At 45.7% G+C, this 18,867-nt stretch overlaps 1 protein-coding gene across 1 annotated transcript in view; it reads left to right on the forward strand.

Annotated features, from left to right (window-relative positions):
- Nucleotides 1–18,867, forward strand: part of Cfap46 (cilia and flagella associated protein 46) — a 101,822-nt gene that overhangs the window by 60,960 nt on the left and 21,995 nt on the right. Inside the window, exons 32-39 of the mRNA XM_041666876.1 lie at nt 2,320–2,468; nt 3,120–3,218; nt 5,196–5,328; nt 6,114–6,260; nt 8,771–8,971; nt 9,084–9,190; nt 9,880–10,056; nt 11,360–11,495. Coding sequence (XP_041522810.1) covers nt 2,320–2,468; nt 3,120–3,218; nt 5,196–5,328; nt 6,114–6,260; nt 8,771–8,971; nt 9,084–9,190; nt 9,880–10,056; nt 11,360–11,495 — 1,149 coding nt within the window. The remainder of the gene's footprint in view (nt 1–2,319; nt 2,469–3,119; nt 3,219–5,195; nt 5,329–6,113; nt 6,261–8,770; nt 8,972–9,083; nt 9,191–9,879; nt 10,057–11,359; nt 11,496–18,867) is intronic.

Consider the following 18,867-nt stretch of genomic DNA (forward strand, 5'->3'; position numbering starts at 1 on the left):
GAGACCCATGAGACAGAGGTTTCATAGAGAGGGCTAAAAGGGAGCCATTTTCTGCCTTTAGCACCCACAGCCACAAGGCTCCCTCTCGTCGGCACCCTCTTTCTTCCTAATAGCTGCCAACATCTATGAGAAGCCCCATCCTGCTACATCCATACCCAGGTACACATAGTCTTGGCACTGCTTCTGCCTGCTGTCATAGCTCCACGAACTAGGCAGCAATGACCACATGAAACACAGGAACTTGGTATCAGCAGGAACTTGGTCCCTCCGGATGCTTCACCCCACCCCATCTCCACCACCAAGGCCACACAACCTCTCCTCTCTAGAAAATCCAGCACTTGTAGAGACCTCCAAGGTTATACACTTAGGGCTGTACCTTGGACAGAGCCTCACCCTGGTCGTAGAGCATAATAAATCCCTTTGGATGCAAAGTCAGACTGAGAAGTTCCATGTATTAGGACTCCATGTTCTTAGGGGTCCGTGGTCCAGCCATCTTCTTCTGCCTTGTTGGGGATTCATGGGGATAGAACTGTTTGGCATATTCTTCTCGGTCAGTACGTTGGTAGGGTTCACCCATGCTGTTTGGGGACAACTATTTTTAGTCCCTATCAATGCTGCAGTGCCCACTGCAGTGAACAGGCCTTGGTGAGCCTGTCCACTCCCCTGCTAATGAACATCATGCTGGTGGTTCCTACAAATGAAGCATGTTTGTTGCTGGACCACAGTATGGGAAACTTTCCAGTGGCGATGAACATTGCCAATTGACAAATCGCATCCCAGGGTTGCCGAGCTGACATCCATCCTTGTGCTTGCAAGGGGAGCTCCTGCTGCCCATGTCCTGGCCAGCCTGTGCTAGAGTGCATGTGATGGTGTCTCCCATGGCTACAGCAATGCTGGGTGCCCTGTCGGCCTGTCCTAGCCCTTTCTCTTTTGTGATGTGGCTAGCCAACACACCGCCACAATTTAGCAAGTTTTCTTTTTCTCTTGTGGAATTGAAAAAAAAAATCACAGGCCTTTTCTGAGAGGGACATTCTGACTGTCCTGTATACAGTCACTTTGTGACTTGCCTTTCCTCCCATGATGGGGTTTTCTGTGTAGAAACGTTAACTTTAGTGTTACGAAAATCAGGAATCTTTTGCCCTGTGACTGGTGCTTCCTTCTGTCCTTTTTTTTTTCTTTTTTTCCTTCTGTCCTTTTTGAAAACAAAAACAAACAAACAAACAGTTTTTTTTTCCTGAGGTCAGAGATAGTATCCTCCCCGCTAAGGCACAAATACCCGTCACCTGTATAGCCTAGTATCAGATTCAGATCAAGTCTACCTTATATGGTTTGTGTGGACAGGGGCCAGGAACCACTCAGGCTTGACACTAATCCTGGGAATTAGCTGGGTTTTTTTTTTCTCCCCTAGATAGCCAGTTGTATACATATACGAAGAAATTCTGTATTTGGTGGATCATGAGTTTTAATTGGAAAAAAACTAAATGGAATATGAAATTAATGAATTAATGGTTGCATCTCTTGTGCGGATCGTTAACAATACTGTGGTGCTGACAGCCATGGCATTGCATATGGCAAAGTAAAACCTGTAATGACAGATAGGGAAGAGGGTACCCCACACACGTGTAAAACCCTTGCTGAGTGCTGGCATGCAGGCAAAGCGGGGTGTATTAGCTAACTTTTCTTGCTGTTGTGACCAGAATACCAAAGCAACTTAAAGGAGAAAGCATCTGTTTTGGCCCATGGTTTGAGGGTACAGTCTACCCTGGTGGGGAAGTCACAGAAGTAGGAACTTGAGGCAACTCATCACAACCATCAGCATTCAGGAAGCAAAGAGAAATGAATGGTCCATGCCAAGCCAGCCTCCTCCTCATTATGCAGTCCAGGACCCTAGTCCACGGCATGGCCCCACCCATGACCCTAGTGCATGGCATAGCCCCGCCCATGACCCTAGTCCATGGCATGGCCCTGCCCGTGACCCTAGTCCATGGCATGGCCCTGCCCATGACCCTAGTCCATGGCATGGCCCTGCCCGTGACCCTAGTCCATGGCATGGCCCTGCCCATGACCCTAGTCCATGGCATGGCCCCACCCATACTTAACGTGGGTCATCTCACTTCAGTTAACCTAATCAAGATAACCCTTTACAAAAGAAACCCAGAATCTCTAACCTACTCTAGATCATCTGTCCTAGGCATGCCCAGACTCGTCTCCTAGGTGATCCTAATCGTGCCAAGCTGACATCAGCATTAGCCATCTCTCTAGGGGACTAGTGTGCTACCCCTGCCTGTGACTACACCCATTTGCTATGTGTTGCTGCAGACGTACAGTTTGTACTACATAGACCATTTGGTCAAAGCCCTGCAAAAGATGTACCTTCACGAGCTCAGCATCCCGATCCTGCAGCTGGCTGTGCTCATTGCAGATGTTGTGGTGGAAAGCAAGAGCCTCACAGACCTCTACCACCTGCGGTTGGTATCTCTCCTTTATCTGAAGTGGTGAGAGTGGCAGTTTGCCCAAAGCGATATAAAAACAAACAGCGCCTTAGATATTAATTCTGTAGCTAATTGTATAAATAATAAATGCCCAAGACAGCCAGACAGTGAAATGGTACCTTTATTGTAAAACTTTACCTGCTCCTTAGAGAGTACCTTTTTTTCCCCATGAGACACATACTGGGGTATTTAAGGATCAAGGGACACTATACTTCCCATCAAGGGTCTAGGAGGAGGAGAAATGGGGGAGACAGTGGTAAAGAGAACATGTCGACACTCAGGGGAGGAGGAACACACAGATAACGCTAGAGTGTGTCTGCATGGCTACAGCCAAATGAAGTGCTTTAAGCAAAACCTCAGTTGAATTTCCTGCTGGAGGCTACGGCAGGGTTTGGCAGAGCCCATATGGGTACCTGGCTGTTAACCTCTAAAGATGTCCCTAAATGTACCCACAGGGAGTAAAGTATGTGAGTGAGTGACAGAGAAATTACCACCTGAAGTTTCACAGAACCACCTAGCATGTTTAGTTAAAATATATATATATTAAAACACCAAAGTACATTTGCTTTAGTTCCCCAGCCTTGATTAAGCACCCCAATCCAGGACCACTTTCTTTGGCCCCTTCAGACTTTTACAGGTGTGCTCTGACCTGAGGTTGCACAACGCAGCAGCTCATCATGAAGAGGTGGTTGGACAGACATACATTGGGGACATGGAGCAGGCCAGGTGTGTGCAGCGCTTGCTTCCGGGTGTGGGACTCCTCTTTGCAGCGAAGTAAAATCCAGGCTGTTTAGGACAGTGCTGAGGAAACCCTAGCCCCAAGCTGTGGCTCCTCTCAGTCCCAGGCCCATTGCAGCTACTGGATCCTCAGTCTGGGCTTGGAGGTCCTGGAGGAAGTTTCTAGGGAGGAGCACCTGGGAGGGCAGTGCAGAGAGAAGTATGAGCATCTCTTCCACGGTTTTCATGGCAGGTTTGGGGACTGCCAAGCCGTGGGTGCTCCACAGAGGAAAGGGAAGAGGGGTCAACAGGACAGGACTGGGACGGCTGGCCTTCACCAGTCCCAGGCTCCTCCCAGGGGGTGCTGGAAATGATGGCACTGAGTGACACACATATTTGGTTTGGAGTTTTGGGGTTACTCTGAAGCTCTTGTGGTTGGTTGATAGTAGGCTGTCCAACAGTTAAATTCACCAATTGCAGATTTTGTAGCAATCCTTTTCAGACTTAGAGACCACCTAAGAATACATAAGAATGTATACATAGTCATATTATTGTTGATTGTTGCAATGTGACTCACACACACACACATAAATTACATGATCATTGTGCGAAATTTAGAAAACAGGTAAGGGAGAGAATAAATGTCAGTGCGGGCCCCATCCCTTGGCAGCAATCCCCTGGGGTTTCGCCATCGCACGCTGGATCAGTCATGAAAATGTAATTCCACTGCATACACTTTTCCCTCTGCAGCCTTTGGCAGTGAGTATCTGTCTGCAAAACCATTTTTTGTGTTCTTAGCATAGTCATTTGTCTGTGCATTCCTGCACTGACTGGGAGATGTTTGCTGAGGAGGTTCAGAAATGCAGCCGCCAAGCCCTGGAGAGGCGCCTGCCTCTGCCTGCTCTTGGGTTCACTCTGAGAACCTGCTGTGCGGTATGGGAGGCACTGCAGGTGGGCTGCAAAAGAAGAAGGTAACCGAGACTGACAAGAAGGGTTGGTGCCAATGGAGATGCCAGGGCTGGAGATGCAGAGAGCCCTCAGTTTCAAGAGCATGCAGCCAGGGAGTCCTGGGCAGTTGGATGAGCAAGACTTTTGGGGATCTGTGAAGGGACATCATTTGGGTGAAAGTGTTGGATGCTCTGATGGGAAGAACCATTGTACGAGTGAGAATTTGGCCAGACTGGGTTGAACGCTGTGATGCACTGGCCCACCTCCCAGGGGACCACTCTGGATGTAGTATGGTGGGTGACTCAGAACTGAGGTAAGTGGTGAGGGAGGAGGAGCATCTTGGGTAGAGGGGCTACCTGGCTGCTCTGTGGGAAACCCTGAGCGCTAAGTGGCTTTTACTTATTTGGAGGGGTACCAGAGGCAGGTCTGCTCTTCATACATTTGTCTTGAGAAGCTCGTTAAACTACACTCAGCTTGTCAGACAGCTGCAGAGAGAACGGGGGGCTGGTGTGGTTCCAGGACCCAGGCTGCTGCCCAATTGGAGACTGGCTTTCGTAGTCGTGTGTTGACTTAGTTTGGGTTTTGGTTGCTGTGAAAAGACACCATGACCCCGACAAAACTTATAAAGGAAAACATTTAACTGAGGTGGCAGCTTACAGTTTCAGAGGTTCAGTCTATTATCATGGTGGGGAGCACGATGGTGTGTAGCAGACACGGTGTTGGAAAAATAGCCAAGTGTCCTACATCTTGCAACAGAAAGTTGACTGTAGTCACACTGAGCGAAGCTTGAGAAAAGAGACCTCAAAGCCCGCCCCCACGTTGACACACTTCTTGCAACGAACAGGGCCACACCTACTCTAACAAGGTCATGCCTCCTAATAGTGCCACTCCCTTTGGGGGCCGTCTTCTTCCAAACCACCACGTGTGCGGCTTCTCCTGGTTGTGTTAGCATATGTTTCTTTGACTTTAAACGAAACTCACCAATGTCACCAGCCATTGCAATTCTTTTGTTTCATGATGTTATTTCACTTCATCTAGCTGCCGAAAAGATATTGCATTTAAGAAAGAGAGGAACAGGGAACCTGTGATAGAAGAAAGCCAGCCAGCCCTTTATGAGCAGCTGGCTCCAGCCCGCTCTGAAGAAATGAAGCCACTAATAGCTCAAGACAAGGTAGGCTGCCACTGCCTCGGTGGGCTCCACAGACAAAAGGTGACACTGACTTAGCTTGACTCTGCCACAGTGGGGTCCAAAACCTAGAGGTGATATCAGCTTGGTTGCAGTGTAGGCGTGGCCTGAGTCCAAGAGCCATCATTGATTTCTGAAGTGCTCACTGCATACGCTCTTAGGTATGGTTTTTATGGGAAACTCAGAGATCTGACCAAGTTTGTCCTACCCTGGGACTCTGAATTTCCTCAGGGAAGGCAAAAATCATATGTAAAACAGATAACCTGGGGCCTGAGCATCAACTTAAAGCATCAACAGGCTTGGAAATACAGTGTTATTGTTTACCTAAACTATTTAAGGCCCTGGGCTCAGGCCAGGGGAAGTAAAATGGGGGAGGATTTCTTCCAAGAAGAGTACATCCAAGGGGGTCTGACTAGACTCTCGCTGTCCTGTCACCAACTGGCTGTCTTCTTCAGTCCACAAACAGGAGAAAAAGCCATCCCAAAGAACTTTGGTTCCTCAGAGTGCCAACTCTGTGAGCCTGTTAAAGTCAGTACTTGGGGCATAGTGGAAAGTGCCCAACATGGGGTTTGTTTTGGGACCTGAACTCAGAACAAATGAGGGTCAAGGACTCAGCGAGCCATCCACAAGGGGGGTAGGGGATGCTGACAGGTACACAGAAAAAGGAGAGAAGAGCTTATCACGGTGGGACACAGACTAGGGGTGGGACACAGACTAGGGGTGGGACACAGACTAGGGGCAGAGTCTCTAAGGGACATGGTGTCTCACAGATTTTGAAGATAAATGGAGAGACTGGCAAGGGCCTGGATGGAACATCCTACCCCCAGCTGTGGATGCTCAAAGGGGAGGTTCTACTGGAGCTGGATCTGTACCAACCAGCACGGCTGCTCTTGGCAGAGGCCCAGCAGACATTCCAGGTAACAGGACTCACCCATCCCCATTGAAGCCATCTTGACCTGGGCCTGAACTCTTCATATGTATTCTTACTCCTCATCTAAGGACTTTCAGAGGCACCTGACTTCTCAGAGTCTCCACTGAGTCCCCCAAAAGGCTTGAGTTAGCATCCTTCCACAGAACACTGCTCAGGGTCCTGCTCTCTATAGACTTGGGGGCTTTGACTGTTTTTCTCTAAGGAGATGCTTACTAGAGGAACTTGCACCCAGACCTGGGGACCCAGTACCCACTCACTCCCTAGATTGACGTTTTTTGAGTCTCAAGTTCCAAACTACACTCGGCAGGGATTCTTCTCTCCTGGACTCTGACCCCAGTGAAAAGCTGACCTTGGACAATCTGGATGGAAGAAGCTACTTGTGTTGTCTGCTCTGATGATGCCATTCTCCCAAGTTATAATCCCCATGACTCCCCCAAACCCCTGCAGACAGACTTCGAATTGCTGTCCATAGGAGGATGAAGCCAAGATCCTGACACAGCCAGCCTGTGCTTGTTCTGAAGAATTTAAGGACTAGAGGAAAATTCAGCAATGACAAAAAAAAATCAGTATTACCAGAAAGCTGTGAGCCCAGGCCCTGGTCCATACAGTGAGAGCAGGGGTGCAGTTACCAGAGAGGGCATAGGCATGTAAGTAGCAGGGGTGTGGCAAATGTGCAGGTGCTGGAGTGTGGGAATAACTATGCAGATGTCAGGGATGAGAAAGATGTGTAAGTGATAGAGACGGGACAGATGAACAGGTGCAGGGAAGAAGTCAAGGGTGAAGGTGTTGGACAGGGAAGAGATGCGCAGGTAGCAAAGAAAGGGGGCAGGTGAGGAGGTGTTAGGGAAGGGAAAGGTGTAGACGACTAGGAAGGAACAAGTCAAGCAGGCAGATGTTCAGGTACCAGGGAGAGAGTGGAGTGTCTTAGTTAGGGTTTCTGTTGCTGCAATGAAACATCATGACCAAAATACAATAACCACATTGGGGTGGAAAGGGTTTATTTGGCTTACACTTCCACATTGCTGCTCATCATAGAATAAAGTCAGGACAGGAACTCAAACATGGCAGAAACCTGGAGGCAGGAGCAGATGCAGAGGCCGTGGGGATGAGTGCTGCTTACTGGCTGGCTCCCCGTGGCTTGTTCAATCTGTGCCCAGCCACCAGCACCACTCAGACCCAGGATCTGTGTACTAGAAACCTGGCCTTGGTTGGAGATGATCCTACTTGTGTGCTAACCTTGTTCTCTGGGCCCATTAGGCCCCTGACTCTCCCACCTTGGAGCTCGGCACCCTCCTGACAGGCTCTGGTCCAGAATCTAGAAATACTCTTGTATAGAAGAAGGTCACCTTCTACCCTCAGACAGCCAGTTTGTCCTGTGGATCTGGAGTCCAGCATCCTCTCTCACCACCAGCGCAAGGAGGTTCAGGGCACGGAGTCCAGGTGGGACAAGTGTTGGTCAGGATTGCAGACGCCTGGTCCAGCTTATCCCACTGACCAATGAGATTTGAATATGTGAATAATCTTATGAACCACCCTGACAGGGATGCTCACATCGCTCCCAGAACTTGCCTGTGTCTGGTCCTCATCACAGAGGCCTGATAGCACCCCATGGCTCAGTGGGGTTTGTGAAAACGACCTGTCTGTCTCTGTCTGAGCAGACACACGACTTCACATTTTCCCAGAAAGCAATGCCCGGTACTTTCCTGTTGTGAGGACAGCAGTGTCCGACGCTGTATGAGTCTTCACCTTCCCTTGGTGCTTAACATAAATCGCATTATTCGCCCTGGTATTTGGCACACAACCGCCCAGGATAGATGAGGTTGGATGCTGTGAGCTGATGGAACCTTCTGGACACCATAGACTTGCCCTTGGGCCTTGACTCCAGGAAGTCTTATGCAAAGAGAGATCAGTGCCAGCAAGAACCTGGGAGGACTAAGGAGCTGGCCTTGTACTGCCCAGATAGCTCACCACACACCCTCCTCCAAAGAATACCCTCCAGCCCGCGTTCAGGCCTGGATTTCCTCAGGTCCAGGGAGAACCACCATGGGTTGTCTGTTGATTACCTGACCAGCTGAGTAGAGCTACTGACAAATCCATGTATGCTGTCTCAGTTAAGTTTTCTATTGCTGTGATGAAACACCATGACCACAACAACCCGAGGAAGAAGGGTTTATTTGGTTTACACTTCTATATCACTATTTATCAAAGGAAGTCAAGACAGAAACTCAGAAAGGGCAGGGACATGGAGGCAAAAAATGTTGCAGAGGCCATGGGAGGATACTACTTACTGGCTTGCTCAGCCTGCTTTCTTGTAGAACCTCAGGCAGCAGGGCTGAAAGGCACTACCAGTATGACCAAAATCCTTTGCAGGCTGAGTCCCATGACTCCTGGAGCACACCTGGCATTTCTGAGGGCTATCACTCCCAACTAGTGCCTATGCCCACTTGCGTGGAGCTGCCCATCTATCTATTGCATATTGTCTATTTCTGCTTTTAGGAACTAGGTGATAACTGTTCAGAAGCACAGTGCATGTTGCTTCTAGCACAGTTGGCCAATAAAGAAAAGAACCACGGACAAGCTATGCTCATAATTGAGAGGGCCCAGCAGCTAGGTGGAGCTGAAGACTTCTGGTACAAATCAACCCTGACTCTGGCTGAGGCCATCTTATCCTCTGCAGATGATGAAAAAGAAATCTCAGTGAGTCGCGGTGCCCGGTGGACAATGAGGGGGGCATGGGGGAGGGTATGTGTTAAGGTCTTGTCCCCGGGCCCTGCTGAGTGACTTGGTGGCATGTGATCATCACATCCAGGTTTGCAGACTGTTTCAGAAACTCATAGATACTCTCAAGGTCCTCCAGCATGAACGGCCAAACCGAGTGGCCCTGCTAGAATTCTTCATCATGGAGCTGGAAGCCAGGTAATGATGCCTTGTGTACCAAAGCTATGGCTGCTTTCCCCACACATTCCCTCTCATGCTATACGTGCCAAACCCAGGAAGGCTTAGACTCAGTGGAACCATGAGTCCCTTCCCTGCTCTGTGTGCCCCATGCATCCTCAGCTTCCTCTACTATGTGCCTCAGAGGAGTCATGGCCTCCTCCCAGACAGCCCACATTTCCACAGTGTCTTTGCAATGACTCCTGGAGCCTCTGGTCTCTGTCAGAGAACCCCTCCACCACCACCGCTCCCACCCCAGCTCTTCCACACATGCCAGTACAGACTTCAAGTCCCATCACAGGCCCTTTCCCAGGAATCCTCTGAGCTCACTGACCACAGATGCAGGGATCCTTGTCTTCTCTAATTCCTCTCTGGAAAGTGCTGTATGCTCTGGGTCCCGATGTAAGTCTGTAAGCAGGCCCACATCAGCATCCTTTTCCCGTTTTCCAGGGGTGAACTCAATACCTGGGTGGGATTGCTAGATTCTAACTTCACTGATCCAGGGCCATGACTGCATGACATCAATCTTGGGACAGAAAGTCTCATTGGTATTTGATTCAGTGTCCCTGAGTGGGCCCTGGGCAGAAGAAGGGTTGCTGTGGTCTTGGGCTTTTGAATCTGGTGTGGAAAACTTCAGTCTCCACCATCCTGAGAAGTTGCCTGTCTAACAGGTGCGTGGAACTTCAAACTCAACTTGCCTGCAACCTGGTGAACAAAGAACTTCTTGAGTACCCATTTTTGCTGTTAGACCTGGAGAAGCAGTTGTTGGAAGTCCAAGAAAACCTTATTCTCAGTGGCTGCAGGAAAAAATATGTCGACTTAAAACTAGAGCATGCAAGGATAAAGAAGTAAGGGCATCATCACCCCCTCCAACCACACCACTAGAGCTGCCGGAGGTTCCACCCTCTGAGCAGGGTCCACCTTTGAGCTCCCACAGTCAGCCCCTCCCCTCCTCAGCCCCAGACATGACCAGACCCAGCTCCCTCCCCATCCTCCCTGCCAACCCACCCCTGCCATCCTGCAGGGTGGCACAGCTGTGTTTTTCAATGGCTGTGCTGCTCTCCTCTCACGGCAGCCCCCAATGCTTCTCACAGTGTCTCTGCCCACTCTGGGTGCCCACAAGCTCTTTACACATGAGCAAATCCTGTGTAGGTATGAGCCTGCCTTCAGGAGTCATGATCAGCCAACGCCCAAGTCACATCCATTACTCAGGGCACCATTGTGGGCCCCCAGGGAGGCAGGAAAGTAGGTGACTGAGCCAGCAGGTGGAAATTGGTGCGTTACTTCATCAGACACCTCTCAGGCAGAGATTCCTTAGAAATGACATATACTCTGTCATTCCAACTGTTCAACATCGTGTTTTAAAATGTATTTAGAAGGCTGGAGAGATGGCTCAGTTGGTAAACCACTTGCCTTGCAAGCCAAGGGCTTGAGTTCATTCCTCAGAACCCATATAAAGAAGCCAAGAACGGTGGTGTGCATTTGTAATGCCAGCACTGGGGAGACAGAGACAAGTGGATCCTTGAGGGATGCTGGCTAGCAGTCTAGTCTACTTGGTGAGTTCTAGCCCAGTGCAACACCCCGTCTCCAAAGGATGGATGACACCTGAGGGACAGTGCCAGGGTTTATCTTTGACCTCCACATGCGCATACATGTACCTGTGCACAAAAATGAACAAATCTACATACACATTGAAAACAAATAAATAAAATTTACTGAAAATACCTTTTGTGTAAAACACATAACTGTAGCCGGGTGGTGGTGGCGCACGCCTTTAATCCCAGCACTTGGGAGGCAGAGGCAGGCGGATCTCTGGGAGTTCGAGGCCAGCCTGGTCTACAAGAGCTAGTTCCAGGACAGGAACCAAAAGCTACGGAGAAACCCTGTCTTGAAAAATCAAAAAACAAAAAAAAAACACATAACTGTAAAAGTTTAGGTACTGATAAAATGTATATAATAATTATGTAGAAATTAAGTATTATAATATTATATAACATATAATTATAGTGTGTTATATAATATATAATATACTATATTCCTATATATGTATGGCATACTATATATATCCCATCTATATGTATTATAAGAGACATAATATATTAATTATCTTTAATATCTTTGTTCTAAATTCCACTCTTATGTTATATAAAGGTTATGTGCTGAAAGGGAGAAAAATGAAGAACAAAAAACTGCCTATCGCCTGGAAGTGTATGACTTGTCCCAGAAGGCTATAGCTGAGGAAGAAGAACAATTTCACAGAGTCCAGGGGATACTGTCACTTCATGATGTAAGTATGAGCCTGCACTTCGCAGTCATTTCTGTGTACAGGACAGCACTACATGACAGATAAGATCTTAAAACAAAACCAGCCAAGCGCGGTGGGGCTTGCCTGCAATCCTAGCACTTGGGAGTAGCATGACTAATAAAAATCAAGAGACAGAAACTGGGACTCAAACTGAAGGTCAGAAAAGCAAAACAGCCAACCACTGACTCTTACCTCTACCTCAGTCCAAAATGGCAATCTTGCCTCCAGGACTCTCAGAATGAGACTGTGTGAGAGCTGTCTCCTCCCGTTTTATATTCCTCCCTAGTGCTGGGATTAAAGGCGTCCACCACTACCACCCGGTTTCTGGGGCAAACTAGTGTAGCTAATGGGATTAAAGGTGTTTGTCACTACTGCCTGGTCTGTAAGGCTAACCAGTGGGGCTGTTTTACTCTCTGATCTTCAATCAAGCTTTGTTTATTAAAATATAAATGAAATATCACTACACTTGGGAAGCTGAGGCAAGAGGATGGGAGTTCCAGGCCAACCTAGTGAAAACAAAAAACTGCCTATTGCCTGGAATAGGCTCCCCAGTGAGACCCAGTCCTATAAAACCACACACACACACACACACACACACACACCAATATACATTTTCACAAAACCCATATACAAGGACTGGGGACCAAGTTCAGTCGGGAAAGTTGTAGGTATTCTCTGGGCCTACTGGGCCTCAGTGCCGTCCCCAGATCTGATCCAGAAAGTGGAAATTCTCTTGTATAGAAGAGAAGCTCACCTTCTACCCATGGAACCTTTGAACCCATATAGCAAAGAAGTAAATGTGCTGGTTGTGCTTGTCATCCCTGCACTGGGGAGGAGATGGGGGATCCCCGGGCTCACTGCTAGGCATCCTGGCATGCTCGGCAAGGTCCAAACCAGCAAGAGACTGTGTCTCCAAACAAGTCAGATGGTTTCTACAGGACAGCTCCTGAGGCTGTCCACTGGCCTCCGCATGAATGTCCGCACACATGCCCACACATTTGCACTGAGCATGCGCACATATACAAGCACCTACATACACTATATACATACTTGAATATATACATATCACAGAGCACAAAGCACCTGATTTTCACTTTTTGGCCAAGATAGAGTGACAGTAATCAGACTCTTGCACCAACACAAAGCAATTAAAAAAAAAGAAGAGACAGAATACAAGGCTTTTCGAAACCCCATACATCAACCATGCCAGTTAGTGATCCCTGTGCTTAAGTCCCAGCTAACTGCAGCTACAGAGATGTAACCAGGTAGAGCCTAGATGAAGACCTGAGTCAAGGAGATTGAGTCCTGAGAGTCTAGAGAAAAGAAGGCAAAACAGAGCCCACGGAGAATGCTGTTCACAGATGTCTAGGGATACCACCGAGTGCCTAAAGACTAGTTGCCGGTTCATGAAAGAAGGAAGCTACCCAAGACTGGGAAAGAACCACACAGAAGGATTACAGAAAACACCCTGGTGCTGACTGGGGGGGGTCACAGAAGTGGGGTGGGAGGGGCTCCAAGACCTCAAGATAGTGAGCAGAGAGCACAGAGGGCCTGACCTCAGAATTTGGCAGTAAGTAAGTAAGTGAACCCTACCATGCAGTGCCTACAAGAAGGCCATTATGGACATAAATACAGAGATAAAAAAAAGACAAGTCAAATGCTGGAAAGAATATCCCATGCAAAGGCTGATCGAAGGACAACTGCAAACATCAGCAGGGATGAAAAGATTTACCACATAGAGGAAACTAACCAAGAAGAAAGCTAACCTAAACATTATGACCATGATAGGAGAGCTGTAAAAGCAAACATTGGTCTTTAAAAAATTGTTAAATCTATCAGAGCCAAAAGCTTCAGTATCCTTCTCTTCAATTTTTAGTAGAACAAATAAACATGAAATCAGCAAAGAATGAGAAGATTAAAATATTATCAACAACATGACCCAACAGACATTTTTTAATGTTTCACTCAGCAATACTGAAATACATTCTCATACAAATGTGGACTGTCTTCCAACATAGGCTATACTCTGAACATAAGATGAATATCATTAAATATGAATCATATAGAGGATTGTATGAAATTAAATTGGGAATCAAAACCAGGAAGTAAGGGCTGGAGAGATGGCTCAAAGGTTAAGAGAATTGACTGCTCTTCCAGAAATCTTGAGTTCAATTCCCAGCAACCACATGGTGGCTCACAATGATCTATAATGAGATCTGATACCCTCTTCTGGCATGCAGGCAAACATGCAGACAGAACACTGTGTATATAATAAATTATTAAATCTTTAAAAAAAAACAAACAGGAAGTAGAGTAGAAAAATCCATAGACAGAGAAAAGAGACTAGTGGCTTCTGGGGGACAAGGACAGGAACAAGAAGTGATGGCTAATGTTAGTATCCAGGCTAGAATCTGGGTTTCTTTGTAGAACAAACACTGTGGGTTTATCATGTGCTACTGAATTGCATACTTCAGTGATTAGATTAATTTTATTTTATGTGTACGAGTGTGCTGCCTGTTAGTATGCATGTGTGCCTGGTGCCCATATAGGTCAGAAGAAGGTGTCAGATCCCTTAAACTGGAGTTACAGACAGTTGTGAGCCACTGCATGGGAGCTGGGACTCAAACCTGGATCCTTTGCAAGCATAGCAAGTGCTCTTAACCACTGAGCCATCTCTCCAGCCTTTATACTTCATATTTGTTGATTCATTTATGTTACTTTTACCTCTGATTAAAAAAAAATATTGTGTGCATGGGAAGCCCCTAATGTTTAGTATATAAGTAGAATAAAGCCGACAGCTCTAGGTCACAGAAAAAGCCAAAGATGGAATGTTTTGAAATGAAGGGCAGAAAGGACATCGGGGAGTTTAAGATGTCATCATTATAGTACTTGGGGGGACCTGGAGCACTAAGCACCTGAATAATAGCAATAATAGCAATGGGCCAGACATCAGTGAGCTCAGCCTTCACCTTAAAAACAGAGAGCAGACTGAATCCTGAACAAGTAGCAGATGGGAATTAAAGGTGAAACAAAAAAGTCACTGAAAATCCAAAACAACCTCCAAGCCAAATAAAATCCACGAAACAAGAATTGTCAAGACCTTGGGTATCCAAGGGTAGTCTCTGAGCTGAGGTTCAAGCTCATTGCAGCTCCTTAAAGAAGAAGGTCACAGCTGGGCACAAACTATTAATCACAGCACTCTGGAGGTAGAGGCAATTAGATCTCTATGAGTCCGAGGCCGGCCTGGTCTACAAAGAGTTACAGGATAGCAAGAGTGGTTATGCAGAAAAAGAAAGGAAAAACAAAAACAACAACAACAAAAAAAACCTGTCTCAGAAAAAAATAAAATAAAATAAAAGGAAAGGAAAGGAAAAAACAAAACAACAGAGATGATCACTAAAGTCAAAGCTGGTTCTTTGGGACAGATCAGCGGTAAACTGAGTCAGACTTATCAGACAGTCCGTCAAGATTTAAGTGCCAAATACCAGAAATGAGTGACCTAGCCCTGCCATGGACTCTGCCCATGTTCAAAGGACAGTGAGGTGACATGTGAATTTTACAAGTTAGGTGAATTAGACCCACACTTGCTCAAAAAGAAATAACTCTATGGCAACACTGTGAATGAGGGGAATTGAGTTTGTAATTGAAGACCTTATCACAAAGCAAATGTCAAGCCCGGGCAGATCTACTGCTGACTTCTACCAAATAGTTTTTCAAAATACCACCTCTAAGCAGATGATTTTAGAAGTTGAAAGGCAGAAAACATACGTGAATTTTTCAATGAGATCAGTGTAACTCCAAAATAAGGTAAAGGAGGGCATAGTGGCACTCACCTTTAATCTGAGAATTCAGGAGGCAGAGGCAGAAGAAGCTCTGTGAGTTCCAGGAGAGCCTGGTCTGTATAGTAAGCTCCAAGACAGCCAGGACTACATAGGGAAACCTTGCCTCAATTTAAAAAATTTGAAGCTCAAACAAACAAACAGGCAGACCAGTGCTACACCTGAGCAGAGCTAACATAAAAGTATAACACCATTTTTCCTGGTGAAAGACTCCCCGATTCTGTTTTTGCTGCTAAGGACTAAGACAGTGATGTCTTACTACTTCTATTCAGCCTTGTTCTGGGTGTTCTAGCCAAAGCAACAAGGCTAGGAAAGAAACTAAAGCAATCAGATAGAAAGAAAGGACATGCAAGTAAAATACTTTTTCACAATTGAAGAAGAAGCTGGAAAATGACAAGCTCTCCCATGCTCTTGGGTTGGCAGAATCAACCTAGTAAAAATGGCAATCTTACCAAAAGCAATCTACAGATACAGTGCAATGTCCATCAAAATCCCAGCAAAATTTTTCACAGACCTTGAAAGAACAATACTCAACTTCATATGGAAAAACAGAAAAACCCAGGATAAGGAGCAGAAGGAGGGAGAACATGAGCAAAGAAGTCGAGACCACGAGGGGTGCACCCACCCACTGAGACAGTGGAGCTGATCTATTGGGAGCTCACCAAGACCAGCTGGACTGTGACTGAAAAAGCATGGGATAAAACTGGACTCTCTGAACATGGCAAACAATGAGGGCTGATGAGACGCAAAGGACAATGGCACGGGGGTTTGATCCTACGTAATTAATGTGATGGCTTTGTGGGAGCCTAGCCAGTTTGGATGTTCACCTTCCTAGATATGGACGGAGGGGGGAGGTCCTAGGTCTTACCACAGGGCAGAAAACCCTGACTGCTCTTTGGACTGGAGAGGGAGGGGGAAAGGAGTGGGGGGAGGGGGAGAAGGGTGGGAGGAGGGGGCATAGGGTGGGAGGAGGGGGAGGGAAATGGGAGGCTGGGAGGAGGTGGAAACTTGTTTTTTTTTCTCCTTTTCTCTCTCTCTCTCTATATATATATATGAAAAACCCAGGATAGCCAAAACAATCCTATACAGTAAAGGAACTTCTGGAGGCATCACAATCTCTGACTTCAAACTCTACTACAGAGCTACAGTACTAAAAACAGCCTGGTATTGGCATAAAAAACAGACAAGAGGACCAATGGAACCGAATCGAAGACCCGGATATCAATCCACATATCTACAAACACCTGATTTTTGACAAAGGAGCAAAAAATATAAAATAAAAAAAAAGAAAGCATAATCTACAAATGGTGCTGGCATAACTGGATATCAACATGTAGAAGAATGAAAATAGACCCATATCTATGATGATGCACAAAACTCAAGTCCAAATGGATCAAAGATTTCAACATAAAGCCAAACACACTGAACCTCATAGAAGAGAAAGTGGGAAGTACACTTGAATGCATTGGCACAGGAGAGCATTTCCTAAATATAACAACACTAGCGCAGACACTGAGAGAAACAATTAATAAATGGGACCTCCTGAAACTGAGAAGCTTCTATAAAGCAAAGGACGTGGTCAACAAGACAAAATGGCAGCCTACAGAATGGGAAAAGATCTTCACCAACCCCACATCAGACAGAGGGCTGATCTCCAAAATATACAAAGAGCTCAAGAACAAAATGTCATCAAAAGAACAGATAATCCAATAAGAAATGGGGTGCAGACTTAAACAGAGAACGCTCAACAGAGGAATCCAAAATGGCTGGAAGACACTTAAGGAAATGCTCAACATCCTTAGCCACCAGAGAAATGCAAATCAAAACAATTCTGAGATTCCATCTTCCACCTGAAAGAATGGCCAAGATCAAAAACACTGATGACAACTTATGCTGGAGAGGTTGTGGGATACAGGGAACACTTCTGCATTGCTGGTGGGAGCACAAGCTGGTACAGCCCCTTTGGATGTCAGTGTGGCGATTTCTCAGAAAATTAGGAAACAACCTTCCTCAAGACCCAGCAATACCACTTTTGGGTATATATCCAAAGGATGCTCAATCGTGTCACAAGGACATGTGCTCACTTATGTTCATAGCAGCTTTGTTTGTCAAGGCCAGAACCTGGAAACAACCTAAATGCCTCTCGACCAAAGAATTGATGAGGAAAATGTGGTCCGTTTACACAATGGAGCAGAAAAAAATAATGACATCTTGAAAATTGTGGGTAAATGGATGGAACTAGACCCAGAAAGACAAATAGAATATGTACTCACTCAGAAGTGGCTTTTGGACATGAAGCAAAAAAAAAAAAAAAAAAAAAAAAAACCAGCCTACAATTCAACAATCCCAGAGAACCTAGACAACAAAGAGGACCCTAAGAGAGACATATATGTATCTCATCTACATGGGAAGTAGAAAAGGAAAAGATATCCTGAGTAAATTGGGAGCCTGGAAACCATGGGAAGGGGTTGAAGGGGAGGGGAGAGAAAGGGAAGGGAGCTAAGAAAAATATATAGCTCAATAAAAACAATAAAAAAATTATTTTTCACAGGAAGCATGATTTTATAGAAATTCATGTTATATACCAAAATTAAAAACTAGAAATAAGCTAAATTAAAGTTAATAATAATGTTTAATTGAGTTTCAGGGTCATATTATATGTCTATACAAAGAATGATTGATTGTATATTAAAAATTAAAACAGTATCATTTATGGCTACTTAAAAATAAAAATTGTCCTCCAAAATGTGAATGCTTATACAATAAACCTTTGCTGAGTATTGTTAAGGATGTCTTAAATAAATGAAAACAAAAGTCGCGTTTCTACATCAGAAGACTAAATATTGTTAAGATGTCAATTCTTCCTTAACCATAACTAAGATTACTACAGACACTGTTTAATATATGTTGGCAATATAATTTTAAAGCGTGAAACGTCTAAAATAGCCAAAACAATTCAAACAAGAGTAAAGTTAGAAGCCCAATAGTACCGGACTTTATACCCTGTTATAGTGCTACAGCATTCAAGACGGTGTGCTTAGTGGGAAAACAAACAAACACGCAAACAGATCAAGAATCCAGAAATAGACACACACGTAGAATCTAACAGAGGCACAACTCCATGGACAAAGGATAGTCTTTAGGTGATGCTAGAACATCAGGAAATGCATGTTCAAAAACCTCACCTTCCACTCACACCTCAGCCTGAGGTAGAAAATAGCCTCAAATGGATCAGAAGCCTAAACCAAAAGCCTAGAACACACAGCAAAGTCCCTTGGTGATGAGATATTTAGCATAGACATGCGCCTAACACATGATCCAATAAAAGGATAAATAGCTAAATTGGTCTTTTCTTTAAGCTACCAAGAAAAGGTGAAAAGACACAGACTGGGAGAAAACATTTGCAAATTTCATTCCTCGATAGCAGTAATGGATCAGGAATGCATAAAGAACTCTCAAAATTGTAAGGGTGAAATATTAAAAATGAGCAAATTATTTGGAGAGGTATTTCCTCA

Source organism: Microtus oregoni, unplaced genomic scaffold, assembly GCF_018167655.1.
Source record: "Microtus oregoni isolate MIOR12 unplaced genomic scaffold, Mior012 000016F_ref0000370, whole genome shotgun sequence".
NCBI classification, from domain to species: domain Eukaryota; kingdom Metazoa; phylum Chordata; class Mammalia; order Rodentia; family Cricetidae; genus Microtus; species Microtus oregoni.